The sequence below is a fragment of the Haemorhous mexicanus genome, chromosome 25 (assembly GCF_027477595.1).
Source record: "Haemorhous mexicanus isolate bHaeMex1 chromosome 25, bHaeMex1.pri, whole genome shotgun sequence".
NCBI lineage: Eukaryota > Metazoa > Chordata > Aves > Passeriformes > Fringillidae > Haemorhous > Haemorhous mexicanus.
Window position 1 is genome coordinate 1,758,317 of NC_082365.1, and position 14,543 is coordinate 1,772,859.

At 63.6% G+C, this 14,543-nt stretch overlaps 1 protein-coding gene across 1 annotated transcript; it reads left to right on the top strand.

Moving 5' to 3' along the window:
- The first annotated feature begins 10,219 nt into the window (after window positions 1-10,219).
- On the top strand, window positions 10,220-14,289 carry RPS10 (ribosomal protein S10). The gene is made up of 6 exons (XM_059867690.1): window positions 10,220-10,293; window positions 10,920-11,069; window positions 11,199-11,370; window positions 13,384-13,461; window positions 13,764-13,819; window positions 14,201-14,289. Exons 2-6 carry the CDS (start codon window positions 10,920-10,922, stop codon window positions 14,240-14,242), a joined length of 498 nt encoding a protein of 165 aa, XP_059723673.1. The 5' UTR covers window positions 10,220-10,293; the 3' UTR covers window positions 14,243-14,289.
- The last annotated feature ends 254 nt before the right edge of the window (window positions 14,290-14,543 follow it).

Here is a 14,543-nt window from a genome sequence, read left to right on the forward strand (position 1 = left end):
TCATACACTGAGGGGACAGGAGAGGGGAGTCACAGGGGGTGCAGGGGACCCCCACTGCTCCTGCCAACAGCTCTGTGGGACAAGCATCCAGGTACAGGGGACAGCATGGGGACAGTGCCCGCTCCAGCTCTGGACCTACAGGCTCCTCCAGTGCCCACCACCCACTTGATGCCATCCAAACACCCCCAGAGGCAGTGGTGCTGGGAGGGAGTCATGGGCAGCAGCACAGTGGGAGCTCACTGGGCAGAGCCTGGCTCAGCACTGGGAGCTGCTGGGCAAGGGGCCGTGGCAGGGTCAGGGGATGCGCCGCCCAAGAAATCCTCGTCCTGATATTTCACCCTAATCCATCCCGATCTTCAGAAAAAACGGCATCCCCGGAGCGCCACGTGGCCCCACTGTGTGCCTTAACCCTTTGTTGTTTTGCTGAGAGCTGGGAGGGAGTTGGTGGCTGGGGGTGGCACTGCACAGGGACAGAATGGGGACTGTGGTGGTTGTTTCCTAGGTGTTCTCCTCATCATCCCCCTCCTGACCTGGATTTGGACAGTGTTTCCACAGGAAAGCGCTGGGCCTATCCTGCATGGCATGTGCCACTGGGATGGGGACAAGATGGCCATGAGCAGCTCAAATTTCCTCCCACCCTGTCCCCAAAAAGGCTGAGAGGGATGTGGCCATGAACTTCACACACCATCCCTTCCTTGGGGAAGTGGAATGGACAGAGGGAGGCCTGGCTGCCTGTGCTCTGCCCCATGGTGGGTTGGGAGCACAGGGTCCTGTGGGGAGCACTGGTGAGTGCCCACACTCTCCAGCTGTGCACACATCTGGCCCTGAGGTGTCCCTGGGCCAGGGCAGGGCATGGCCCCAGGAGGATGGGGACCTGAAACAGTTACTGGAGTGCAGCGCAGGGCTCGCTGTGCTGGAAGTAACAGGGCCCGGCAGGGATTTAGTGATATAACCAGGGAGGCACCAATCCCCTCCACCCTCCCCAGACGGTTAAAAATAAACGCGTGACTGTCCCTCGTCAGCCGCCGAGACGCAGATGGGTGGGGGACAGCAGTGTCCCCCTGCAGCTGGCAGCATGCAGCGCCCACGCCTGCCTGGCACCCACAGCACCGCCACCGCCACTGCCTGGCACCCACAGCACTGCCACCACTCCTCCTAGCACCCACGGCACGGCCACTGTCCCTGCCTGGCACCCACAGGACCACTGTGCCTGGCATTCATGGAACTGCCACTGCCACTGCCTGGCACCCAGAGCACCAACACTACTGCTGCCTGGCACCCACAGCATGGCCACTGTCCTTGGCACCCACAGGGCCACCACTGCTCCTGCCTGGCACCACAGCCCTGCCACTGCCAACCCCACCCCAGCAGGCTGCCTCAGTGCACCTGCAGTGGTGACAGAGCACCTGGTGGCACAGCCCCAAGGGACCCTGCAGGTGCTGCGTGCATTGTCGCCCCTGAAAGCCGCGGGCACGGTGCAGTGCCCAGGTGTTGTACCCTGGGTTTTGCTGCAAGGGCTGTGCTGGCACGGCAAGGGCACCCTCAGGGTGACAGCCCCAGCGTGCCAGGGCTGGAATGGGAACGGCAGGGAGGGAGCACACCCATGGCTGGGTGTACCCCAGGACCCATGGGCATAGTGCCAGCCCCTGCTGCCCCAAGGAGCCACTCATGCCATGGGGCACTGCGGACGTGGCTGCCGCAGCTCCCTCTCTGAGCCACTACCTGGTCCGAGCTGCAGCCTGGGGGTTATTTTTGGCTCTGCATCACTTCCCAGCCAACGCTGCCGCCTCGGCGCCACTCTCCCGCCATGCACCCCCACGCACGACCATCCTGGCGCTCCTGTGCACGTGCGAGTGCCCCCACCATGCCAGGCCGCCTCGGCCGCCTGTGCCACACATGCCAGCCCTCTGCCAGCCCCTGCCAGTCCCCGGCCCTGCCAGCACAGCCCATCACCTCGCATCAGGGCGGCCGGCGGTGATGCCTGGCGCCTGCAGAGCCGGCGGCCGAGCTGCGGCGTGGAGAGCTGCCAGCCCCAGCCACGTGCTGCCACTTGGGTACCCCGGGCCTGGGGGGCTCTGCTTCAGCCCCTTGCCTCCATGGAGCTGCCAGGGAGAAGCCACAGAGCGTTTGGCATCAAGTGACAGTGGAGTTTGTCCCAGCTCCTGCTCCACGTGCCCTTGGGCTGCTGCTCCTGCAGAAGCGGCCCCGCTGCGTCTCTCCTGTCAGCACGCTCGGTGCAGAGCACTGACACAGCTCTCCTCGCCCTCCAGGCAGCTCCTGCTGCCCTGCTGCTGCTGCAGGGGGGTCTCTGCCCTCTGTGGGGGCCGAGCCATGGCCGTGGCCCTGCGCAGGCAGGAGGCTGCTGCAATGCAGAGGCTGGTGCTGCTGACACCGCGGGCACGGCATGGGCAGCTGCCCGCACCTCCATGGCAGAGCCTTGGCTGGCAGAGCCCTGTCCCCAGCGAGGTGGGACAGTCCAGTCCTGCTGTACCCTGTCCCCAGGTCGCTCTCTCCAGGTGTGTTTGCTGTCCCAGACCCAGCATCTCTCCTGCAGCCAAGAAGCAGGGGATGGGGATGTCACACTCTTGCCCCTGGGCACATTGGCTGAGCCTGGTGGGCACCAGGGGCAGGAGTGGCTGCAGAGCCTCTGGGGCAGGTTCCTCTGCAGCCAAGAACCCCTGGCTAAGGCAGGATGGTGGCAGATACACTGCAAGCAGAGGAGCAGAGCACAGGCGAGATGAAGTCCCTATACCTGTCCCCATGCTGTCCCCAGGCAGGAGGTTCACACCAGGTGTGAGCCCCATTGCTCGGAGGGCAGTGGGTGAGTGACCCTTGCTGAGAGCATCCAGGGCAGGGGGAGGCCACACTGGGAGCTGCACTGGTCTGTGGTTATCCAAGCAAATGGGCTGGGCCTTAGGCTTTTGGCCACAGGAAAGGTCATTTGCTCTGGCTTAGCACAGGGCTGCTTGAGGGTCCATTTCAGGCTGCAGATCCAATGCCACTGTGATGCACCACTGTGGCCATTTGTGGCAAAGACAAATGGATTCAGCCAAGGAGGTCCAGAGGAGCCTGGCAGCAGATCTCTCACCATGTTCTGGGGCTGCTGTGCTGCATCCACTGTGGGTACCAGCGCCCTTGTGCTGCTCTCACTGCGGCCACACAAGGGGCTTGAGGTGGCCACACATGGGGGTTGAGGTGGCCACACACGGGGGTTGAGGTGGCTGCACGTGGGGAGCTTAAGTGGCCACATATGGGGGGCTGAAGTGGCCAAGGCACAGTGGCAGGTCCCAGGGAAAACCCGTGACACCGATGTGCGTCGCAAGAGGCTTTGCAGCTGCAGGAGCCGTGCCTGGTTTGCTGCTCAGTCTGACCCAGCTGAGTGGCTGTGGGATTCCCACCCCAGGGCTGCTTCGTGTGTCCCATGGAGCTCCTGGGGCTGGCAGGGGTCAGAGCTCAGGGAGCCAGGGAGTGTGGAGAGGTTTGGCTGTGGCTTGGCTGAAGTGTGGCCTCCTCCAGAGCCCACGGGGACCCTGTGAGGAAAGGGTTAAGTGGGTGCTGCTGATTCACGCTGGCAGCTCCGCATCAGCAGCACCCGGGGCTCAGGGCTGAGCAGCCTCAGCACCCATCCTGCCCCCTTGTCATCACACCAAGCCCAGTGCCAGGCAGGTGGTGAGCCTGGGCCCTTCCAGGGTACTGTCTCCATGGGAGCAGGCTCGTGTAGGGTCCCTCCTGCACTCCCTGGAAAAACCCCTTTGGCTGCAACATGAGCAGGGCTGGAGCCCTTGGGCAAAGAGCCAAACCCAGAATGGTGGGTGATTCCCCATGGGATTTCAGCCAGAGCAGCACCATGGGGCTGCCCAGAACCCAGCAGTGCACGAGGTGGCTGCAAGGGCAGCAGGACCCTGGAGGGGGCACGTTGGTAATGCTGGGAAACTTCTGGGAGCCACTTTTCCAAGGAATCCTGGGTGGAATGTGCCTATGGCAGCCTCCTTGCTTCCATCAGGGTCATCTGCACTCATGGGGGGATTTGAGGCCTGGGGACCTGCTGGACTCTGCGGGGTCAGGGCTTGGGGGCTCCCCCAAACCAGAGAGGAGGTTCAGTGATCCAGGAGCAGCACCAGGAGCCTCGTGTCCTGTGCACAGACGGGAGGCTGCCGGGGGCCAGGTGCTGCCAGGTTGCAGTAGCCAGGGGAGATGCATTTGCTCCAAGCCCTGGCAGGGATCAGCTTCACAGCTCATGTGGGCTCTGCAGAGAGCTTCCCCTTCCCCCTGAGCTCCCAAAACCGCCCTGCTCAGGGCACCCATTAATCTTCCAGGGATTTTAGGAGCCTTGTGCAAAAATTTCGGGAAGCTCGCTTGGCATTTGCAGATAATGCAAGTGTCTCTCCAGGGGAGCCTGCAGCCCAGCTCAGGGACAGCGGATGTGCCGGGAATGCGGATGGGGAACGTGGATGGGGATCCCTGGAGGGGCAGCAGCAGCAGGATTGCCAACACCCTCATGCGCTCAGGCCTGGGGAAGGGAGAGGGGGCTCAGCCTCAGCTCGGGGCTCCTCTGGCTGCCCAGCCCCGCAGCTCTGCCTCATGCTGCCGCCTCGGCTCGCCGCGGTAAACAAGGCTGCTCGGACAGCGAGCAGGGATTTGTGCAGTCCCGGGAGCCGGGTTTAGGCAGAAATCCAAAGATGAGGTTTGCAGTTAAACCCAGAAGTGGCAAACAGGGATGGTGGAGGATACGGCGGTGCCATCCCCCCGCACCAGGGAGGGGACGCGGAGCGTCACGCGCTGCCACAGGGGTCCTGGCCCCCGAGCCTCGGGGGGATAGACCCGGGGCTGGTGGTGACAGGAGGCAAATGGGGCTGCTGCGAGCAGGGGAGGTGGAGGGACAGTGGAATTTCAGCTGTCTGTGGTGGGGAAGCAGACTTGGAGCCAGAGGGGATGGGAAAGTGGGGAGATGGGGGGGGCAGCAACGGAGAAGCTGGGGTGACACGGCTGAAAGGAGAGGGGACAGTGATGGGGTAAGGTGTTTATTTGGGCAGGGGGACAGCTGTGACAGGGACAGCACAAGTTCACCCCGTTATTTGTAGATGGGGAAACTGAGGCACAAGCCCGGGAGTGCGACAGCATTGCAGACGGGGCATCCCTCTCCCCAGCACCCCACTGGACACAGGGAGGGGGTGAAGGTCATATACCCCCCCAACCTCCCTGGCTTGCAGAAGGGATCAGGGGACACTGTGTCCTGCCGGGGGGTGCAAAGCCATGCCTTACTGCCCGGTCCTTGCACAGCAAGCCCCCCGCCGTCCCCCCATCCCTGCAAGGGACACGGGCATTCCTCACCCCATCCCGGCAAGGGACCCTGGCATCCCGCACCCCATCCCCGCAGGGGACCGGGCGTCCCTCACCTCGTCGCCGCAGTGGACCCGGCTGTCCCCGCGGGGGCCGCGCTCACCTGCCGGGGGCCGGGGGGGCCGGGGGCCCGAGGCCGGGGCCGGGGCTCCGCTCGCTCCGCTCCGCTCGCTCCGCTCCCGCCGGGCAGCGGCGGCGCGCACGGCCGCGGGCACGCGCCTGCCCGAGCCGCCCGTTGCCATGGCAACCGGGATGGAGCCGCTGCTGCGAAAATCATCCGGGGGGGGCGGAGGGGAGAATGGACCCCCCCATCCCCGCGTCCGCGCCCACCCCGAGGTTCCGCACTGCCGCCAGACCCCGCAGGGCCCCCCGGCCCCAGACCCTCGCCCAGGGCACCCACCGGGGCCCCCCCACTGCGGGGACCGCGGCCCGGGGGCACAACCCGGGGGGTTGGGTGCTACGGCAGAGCGATGGCGGCGTCGGGCCCCGGGCTCCGTTAGGGCCTAATCGGACTCGTTTCCCCTGGACCATGAGGCGGGGGGCTCTTTGGGGAACCCCCTGGGGTTCCTGGTCCTGCTACCCCGGGGGTCGTTGTCCCTCCTGCTCGGGACGGGACAGAGCCATGCACTCCCTTCGCTGCTGCCCCGGCCTCTCTGTCACCCCCGCGGATGCAGGGGGGTTTTGGGGCTGAGCCACAGCTTTTGCAGGAACAAACACCCCAAAACGCCTTCGGAGAGGCAGCCGGTGCCGCCTCCTTGCCAAATGTGCCAGCTGGGAACAGGCTGGCAAGAGAATCAGGAACAGTCTTTCCCCCCCAGGCAGGGCTGGGGAAGGGGGTGAGGGTGCTGCACCCCCCAAGCCTTCTTGGAGGGGAGCAGGGCAGCTCCCCCTCACTGCCATCTGCCCATCTGCCTCCTCCCAAGCCCCGGGGCTCATGCCCGGGGTCACCAGGCTTTTTACAGGATGGGAGTCCCGGGGGCAGAGGGGGTTGGAACCGTCGGGAAGCAGGCAGGATGCGGGTGGGGGTGATGACAGGCTCCCCGACACTGCGCCTGTATCCCCCCGCTCGCGGGGGATGTCAGGGAAATTAAAAGCCAGCAGGAGACGAGAGCATCCAGGCGAGTAACCGAAGCCGCTGCAGAAGCCGCAGTAATGAGGCTGCCGGGGCCGCTGCCGCCGGGATCGGGTTGCCCAGAGAATGCGACCCGGTCCCGGGGGGCTCTGCCGGCCTCCGACGCCGGCTCAGCTTTCCCCGAACAAGCGCCTCGGACTGCCTAATGAGCTCGGTGGGGCTCTCCAGCCGCCTGCCTTCCGGCTCCCGGCAGCTCCGTGCCACCCGAGCCAGCACGCCTCATGGCCACACAGAACGGCCCCGGGAAGGTTTCACACCCTGCCCCCAATCCCAAACAGGAGGGGGGTGGATGGTGGTTCCTTCAGGAGCGGGGGATCTTTGTCTGTTGGTGTTTCAGGGTGAGGAACCAGAGGGTGCTGAACCCCTTTCAAGCAGTGAGTTGGCAGTTCTCAGCACAGGGTCACCACTGGGATGTCCCAGCTGCCACCTGCCCTGACAGCATCCCTGCTGCAGGGGGGAAAATGTCCTTGGCATTAAACATGAGGTGACAAATGCTCTCCAGGATGGTGACAGGGGGACCTCAATGACTTGGGGGGGCTCCCCAGTGCAAAGAGCCATTGCCACCAGCTCTGTGGGCTGTGCAGGTGGCACCAACTCAGGTCTCCTTCCCTGTAGCTTGGGCTGTTCCACGCAGGGAGCAGGTGGGAGCTCTGCCTCCTCAGTTCCTACACCAAAAACTCGGTCACGACAAACTTTTCCCCGGCTCTCACCATCCCACCGTTTACTGTTTGCAGTGGTAAGTCACTTCTCCTCCTGTAAATGAGTTTCCTTGTGGGAAGCAGCAGACGGTATTGGCACGAAATAAGCCCTGATTTACGGGGCCACTTGCCTCTCTGGAATTACACCTCCGTGAGTGCAAACGGAGAAGTCAGAGCACATGAGCCCACACCGTGCTCCCGGCGAGCCCGAGCAGGCAGGAATGAGGAGATGCCACCAGGGATCAGCCGCCTGCCCATCAGCCAGGCAGGAGTGCCGGCCCTCGCAAGAACGGGGGGGGGTGGGGGTTTGAGCACAGCCAGGTCCCGTCTGCCTCCCCAGCAAGGAGGGGAAATGTGTTCCCTAAATCCCGGCAGAGCCCCGAGTTATGGGGCTCAGATGTTTCTGGGAGAGCCCATGGGCGATCCAGGGAAGACTGGTGTGGATGGGGGCAGAGGGCATCGAGGATCCCGAGCCCATTCCTGCCCTCCGGTGCCTCTTCCCAGGGCAGGGCGGAGCGGCAGCTGCGGCTCGGGGGGCCGGATGGGGCCAGTGCCCCACGCTCGCCCCATGGCCGGGCTGCGTCGCCGCTGCGGATGTGCCGCCGGTCCCAGGAACCCTCCGGGGAGCTGGGAGAATGCAAGCGCTACTTTGCATCTCTAATTAGCCGCGGAGGATAATTGGCGGCTCTGCGGCAGACAGGCAGCCATTGTGGAGGGCCCCGCGCGGGGCAGGTGCTCCCAGAAACCCAAATCCCACCGAAACAATTCCCTTCTTGTCTGCCTGGGACCGGCCGGGGCATCCTCCGAGCCCTTCCGGGGAAGGGGCTGGGGCAGGGACATAAAGGCTCCATTTTTCCCGGGAAGCAGCGTCGGTCTGGCTGCAGGCAGCTGCCCGAGGAGCCCGTACATTCCACCCGGGGCACAGCGCTGCTGGGGCTCGCTGCCTCCGGCCCCGCCTGCTGTGCCACGCCGGGGACAGCCGGACACCGGCTTGGCCGCCCCTGAAGCTGCCGACTGAACGCGGCCTCTCCTCCTCCTCCAGGAGCATCCGCAGGAGCTCAGCAGGTCCGGAGTTTGCCTTCAAGGTGTTGCACAAACGCCGGCCAGGCTGGCACCCTCGGGACAAAGTCTGTCCCCGGGCAGAGCCGTGCCAGGCGCTGTGCTGGAGGAGCCTGGCTCCATCCCCGTGGCCGGGCAGGGAGCAGCACGGCTGGGGATGGGGCATTCCCAGCGAGGGGGATCCCGCACAGAGCCCAGCCCTGGCTCCGGGCTCAGGACGTGGCCCCGGTCGGTACTGACACGTTTTGCTGATGTCCCTTCCCTTGTGCACGTCACTGTCGGTCCCTGCCAGTGCCTGGGCTCCCTTCCCTCAATCCTTGCACGGCTCAATCCCGCTCCCGTCCTGCCGCAGCCCCTCCGGCGGCCGCACACCCTGGGAGGAGGGAGAGGAGGGAGAGAAAGCGGCCAGGGGGGCACAGATCAGGGCGGACCCCGGAGCAGGGCAGCACCTCCAGCACCACTCGAGCCGCTGCCGGGTGAATTCCCCGATTTTCTCTGCACTCCTGCAAAGGGAGCACAAAACCCCAGGAGGTGGAAGCACCCTCGGGGTTTCAGCCGGGGTTTCGGGCTCACGGAGCCGCAGTGTCTGATCTCTGCCGTGCTGCGGCCATGGCCTCTTGGCTTAGGGATGGGGTTTGCCCGGGGAAGGCGACGCGGGGGCCGAGGGATGCGGGAGCAGCCGGGGAGGCTGCCGGGAGAGCTCTAATCCGTTTAGCAAAGCACTTGCTTTGCCATTTCCGAGGCGGGAGGTGTAGGAGCTGTGATCTGCTGCAGCAGAGGCAGGGACAGCGACAGCGACAGTGCCTGCAGTGTGTCCGGGCCAGCAGGGACAGCTCCTGACCCGCGGGACGGGACGGGCCGGGGTGATGCCGCAATTGTCGCGGCATCCTTGGGGTCACCCTGCGGGAGCTTCGCCCCAGCTCCGTCCATGGTGCCCCCGAAAGGAAGAAAGGAGGGAATGAGGCGGTAGCAAAGCCCCAGGATGGCACCGGGCAGCTCCCGAAACGCGGCGCATCCCTCGATCCCTCCCGTTCCCCGCCCGGCACGGTTCGGCACGAGCTGGAAATCACTTAAACAGGGTCGGGCGCGGACCCGGTTCAAACACCGGCGGGGACAGCGCTGTGACAGCGCCCCAGTGCCCGGCACCCCTGTGCCCCCCGGGACAGCCCTGTGCCCCCCGGGACAGCCCTGTGCCCCCCGGGACAGCCCTGCGCCCCCCGCCCGCCCCGCCGGCCGTACCTCGGGGCCGCGGGGACAGCGGCGGAGCCTCTCCCGGGGCCGGCGCTGCGCATCGCGGGCAGGTCGCGGCAGATGGGGCGGAGGGAGGGGGTAAAGATCAGCTCGGAGATTAGGGCGGCATTTTTAGCCGACCAATCCCCGGCCCGCCGCGGCGGCTCCTCGGCCGCGCAAGGTGACAGCGCGCCCGCCGAGGGGACGGCGATGAGCCCCGGGGCACCGGGGGTCCCTGCGCCCCCTGCCCCTCCCGCTGCCCCCGGTCCTGCTCCGGGGTGCCGTGTGCCCGGTGCCCGCCGTGTTCAGGACGTGTCCCCCTCCCCCGGACCCGCTCCGTTCGATCCCGGGTGTTCGAACCCCCAAACCGGCGGGACAGCCCCGGGCTGGGGGGTACACGGGGTGTGCCCGAGGGGACACGGCTGCAGTGAAACCCTTCGGGAACGAGAACCCCGCGCGGGGGAACCGCGGCTCCCGGGCCGGTGACGGCAGCGGAGCGCTCCGGTGCTCCGGGAGCCCCGAGCCCTCGGCCCGGGGTAAGACCGGCGGCTCTCCGGGATCCCGGGCAGGGCGTCACAGCCCCGCTCCGAGGGACACCGGGCACGGCGAGGAGCTGCGGGTGGCACGGCTGGGGGTGACACGGTGGGGGGCAGGGGTCGCCCGCTGCCCCAATCAGGCACCGCGGTGGGTCGCCCGTTCCCAGGCGGGAGGGGGCCAGCGCTCTGCACAGGCAGCGCCGGGCCACCCCCGCCGCCGGGGGCCTTCGGCGCGGCGGAAGCGGCGGTCCGGCGCACGCGCAGCCCTTTCCGGTCGGGCCCCGCCGCCACCGCCACGGTGAGGCCGCGCTCGGGCCATCGGTCGCGCATCGCCGCCATCCCGGGGGCTGGGCCCCCCCGCGGGGCATCCCCGCGATCGGGGCTCCAGCCCGGCTGTGCGGGGAGGGAGGGACTGGGGGCTCCAGGCCGCGGGGTGGTACGGGATGTCCAGCGCTGGCACCGGGGCCTCCCGGCCCGGGCGCTGCCGCGGGGGTGGTCCGTGATCCGCGGGGGTTCAGTCATGCCCAGGCACGGAGAGCCCCAGGCCCGGCGGGTCCGGGAGAACCGCCCGCAGCCGATTTCCCGTGCTGGGGGCGCTGCCGGGATCGGTTCCGGCTCCCGGAGCGGCGAGAGGCTCCCACGGCTCCCGGTTCCCGAGTTCATTTTGACTTAACGGCAGCACCAACGGCGTCCCTGGCAGGGCTCCCCCGAGCAGGTGCCCTACCCCCGCTGTGCCCGGTGTCCCGACACCAGTCGGGGCCGCCCGGAGTGCGGGGGATGATTTAAGGAGCGAAAGCTGGGAGTGCTCGGTATTCCCTCCCGGAAGAGCGTCCCGGGGCAGCTCGGGGCGCACCGGGATCGCTGTCCGGGTGCAGATGTTGATGCCCAAATGTCACCGAGCCCTGTTTGCTGTGCCCTGTGCAGATGTTGATGCCCAAGAAGAACCGAATCGCCATCTATGAGCTGCTGTTCAAGGAGGGCGTGATGGTGGCCAAGAAGGACGTGCACATGCCCAAACACCCCGAGCTGGTGGACAAGAATGTGCCCAACCTGCACGTCATGAAAGCCATGCAGGTGGGAGGGCTTGGGGGCACGGGAGTGGGGGTCCCTGGAGTGGTGCTGCCTGGTGCCCCCTGCATGTGAATTGTTCCTGGTCCCCTGTCCCTGTAAGAAACTGGGAGTAACTGGGAGCTCTCCCCGCAGTCCCTCAAGTCCCGAGGGTACGTGAAGGAGCAGTTTGCCTGGAGACACTTCTACTGGTACCTGACCAACGAGGGCATCCAGTACCTGCGGGATTACCTGCACCTGCCCCCCGAGATCGTCCCGGCCACGCTGCGCCGCAGCCGCCCCGAGACCGGCAGGCCCCGGCCCAAAGGTCAGCTGGGCTGGGTGGGCACAGGGGGCTGGGCAGTCAGGACACTGCCGGATCTGCGGGGGTTGGGTGTGAAATTGTGAGCAGAACAAGGAAATGTGGTTGGGGTTTGTGGCTTTTTCAGCTGGCAGTGGTGTCCACCGGGAGGGGTGGGGAGAGCTGGGACACACAGGGACCTGCTCTGAGTGGGGATTGGCCATCCCCAGGGACTGGGATTGCTGGGAGCACACCTGCTGAGGTGGGGGTGTGGAGGAGGTACTGTCCAGGGCTGGGTGAGTCCCACCTGGCATCACCAGTGGCTTGTGTTGGGTGTCACCTGTGTTGGGTGTCCCCACTCTGCCTTCCCCAGGGACACTGAATGTTCTTGTCCTGGAACTCTGCTCCTTGTTAAAGGTTAACAGAAACTCGTGGTGGAGGAGCAGCAGAGCCCACAAAGATGCTGAGGGGTTTGGAGCATCTCTGTGAGGAGAGACTGAGGGAGCTGGGCCTGGTTAGGATGGAGGAGAGGAGACAGATACCCACAGATATGCCCAGGGGATGCTGCCAGACTCTGTTCAGTGGTGCCCAGTGACAGGACAAGGAGCAGTGGCCAGAAACTAAAATACAGCAAGTTCCACTTCAACATGAGGGAGAACTTTCCACGTGGGTGGCAGAGCAGTGGAATAGCTGCCCAGTGAGGTCTCCCTCTCCAGACCCACCTGGACAAGTTCTTGTGTCACCTGCTCTGAGTGGCCCTGCCTGGAGAGGGGATGAACTGGGTGATCTCCAGATGAACCCCAGCTGCTCTGTGATTCTGTGTGTTGGACTTGCAGCTCTGATTTTCCCTTGGTGGGCATTCACACCGCCAGGTGCAGGGGGTGCAGCCAGATGTGCTCTGGTTCTGGAGGATCACATGAGTTGTGCTTTTTTGCTTCTGAGCCACAGGGCTGGGGCCAAAGGGTGCTGGGAGTTCACCCTCAGCTGCTACAATTTGTGTCTGAGCCAAACAAAACGAGAGCATCACCTGCTTCAAAGGAAGGAATTGCAGAGAAACTGGGAATATGCTGCTTTCTTTGATCTCTGAGTTCCTTGGATGTTCCAGGATTTGTTCTTTAGATGCTGTGTTTATCCAGTGCACTTAAGGGAGCTGCATCCCTGCTGGGAGGGAGGGAGGGTGGCAACTTCTGGCTGGAGTTTGTGCAGGAGGAGCTGTGTGTGGTGTCACAGGATTGTCCTGGTGCTGGAACCCTCCTCAGCCCCATCTGGGCAGGGATGTTTGGTAGGGCTGCCCTTGGTGGTTTTTTTTGTTATGGATGACCTGCTTAAGGCAACAGCAGTCTGGGAGACACAGAGGTGGTGGAATAAAAGAATTATTACAAGAACTGGGTTTTTTATGGCCAAACCAATGCATGTGGATGTGCAGGAGGGCACTGGGGTGTGCCAGGCACAGCTGGGTCCTGCCTGGGTGGGCAGACCCCAGCCTGGGCTCCAGGGACACATCCCAGTCTTTGAGACGAGGTGGTCCCACCATGGCTGGGTGTTCTGCAGCAGTTTTGTCTGGTATTAATCTGAGATTCCACAGATAACTGCTTTTACTGTCCTGAACATGTTCTGAGGGGGAATTTGGGGTACTGACAGTGGGCTCTTTCAGGTTAGGGTGAGAATTCTGTCCTGCAGTTTGGGACTCAGCTGTGCACAGGCTTGTCAGCCATGGCAGATTCCCAGCATTTCTGGGATTTTTACCAGCAATAAATTTCAGCACTGGTTAGATGACCAGAAGACTGTTGAGATGATGCTGTAAACCCACTTCTCACATTAATTAACTTCCACCCTGCCACAAGCTGGGACACTTGAGTGGATTTCACCCTTCAAGTGAATTTTCCCTTACTAAATCATGTTCTCCTTGGGTTTATTCTCCAGAGCTGCCCCAGCTGCAGCACTGCTGTCAAACCCACTGCTGTTCTGCACCTTGGGCTGCAGGAAGTTTGTGTTTGTGCCCTGGCTGGGCAGTGTTTGAGGCTGTGCTCTGTGTTGCAGGTCTGGAGGGTGAGCGCCCGGCGCGGCTGACGCGTGGCGAGGCCGACCGGGACACGTACCGCCGCAGCGCCGTGCCACGTGAGTGTGCCCCCTGCCCTCTCAGGGACAATTGTCCCAGCTCCGGGGCTCCTCTCAAAGAGAAAAGGGGAAGATGAGACTCTTTTTATAGCTTAGAGTCTGTATGTGAGGATGGATGGGAGGTGTGCTGGAGTTTTGTCTGGCTGAGCTGTTTTTCCTGGGGTTGGGTCAGTAACTCTCAAACATGCTCATTTACAGCTGTTCCCTTTGCTGTTTAGCCCCAGTTTTAGTTCTGTGGGATGGTTAAAGCTTTGCTCTCAGGCAGGGGATTCTGTGGGTGCTGACTGCTTCTCTTTCTGCAGCTGGTGCTGACAAGAAGGCTGAGGCTGGTGCTGGAGCAGCCACGGAATTCCAGTTTGTGAGTGTTTGCATTTGAACTTTCCTTCCTTTTTTGAAGGCTTTGATGGGAGAAGCTGGAAGGTCCTGCCTCTGGGATTCTGAGGGTGTCAGAGGGGCTGGAAACTGTCACCCTTCACAGGCAGCTTGCTCACTGTGGGGAAAGGATGTGGTGGGACCGAGGCCAGTGACAAGTTTGAAAGCAAGCTGAGCTCTTTGGAGATCCATGGTTTTATACTTCAAAAATAACAGTATTTTAGGTGTGATCCACAGAGCTGGCTGGAATGGGTTGATGTTGGTGGCACTCACCTGGCTGACCTGTGCCATCAGAGAGCTTTGATGTTTGTTTTTGCTGTAATTACTTGACACTATGATTTCTAACACTCTCCTTTTGCTGTTGCAGAGAGGTGGATTCGGTCGTGGACGTGGTCAGCCCCCACAGTAGAACTTTGTGCTCATGTTTTGTGTATAATAAAAGAGGTGAAAATGCCACTGGGTTCATGCCTGTGTCTGTCTGAAGTGCACAAACAGAGCTCACTAAGCACAGGGTGACTCAGATCTTTGGCATCTGGAACAGCACTTTGGGAGTGACTAAATGCAGGTTCTAATGAAGGAACTCTCCAAGTTCAAGGGGTGTGGAGGTGAGTCCTGGAGGAATGCAGGAGCATTTCCCATCTGCCCAGGGCGATGCTGATTTCCGGCCATGCAGCATGGCTGGGGCTGAGCTGTGCTGCAGCTGGGAAACT

Excerpts from the sequence above, each read along its gene's own strand:
- RPS10 (XM_059867690.1), top strand. The coding sequence starts at position 10,920 with ATGTTGATGCCCAAGAAGAACCGAATCGCCATCTATGAGCTGCTGTTC. Across the intron at positions 11,070-11,198 it reads ACGTCATGAAAGCCATGCAG|TCCCTCAAGTCCCGAGGGTA; the intron begins GTGGGAGGGCTT and ends CTCTCCCCGCAG. Across the intron at positions 13,820-14,200 it reads CAGCCACGGAATTCCAGTTT|AGAGGTGGATTCGGTCGTGG; the intron begins GTGAGTGTTTGC and ends TTGCTGTTGCAG.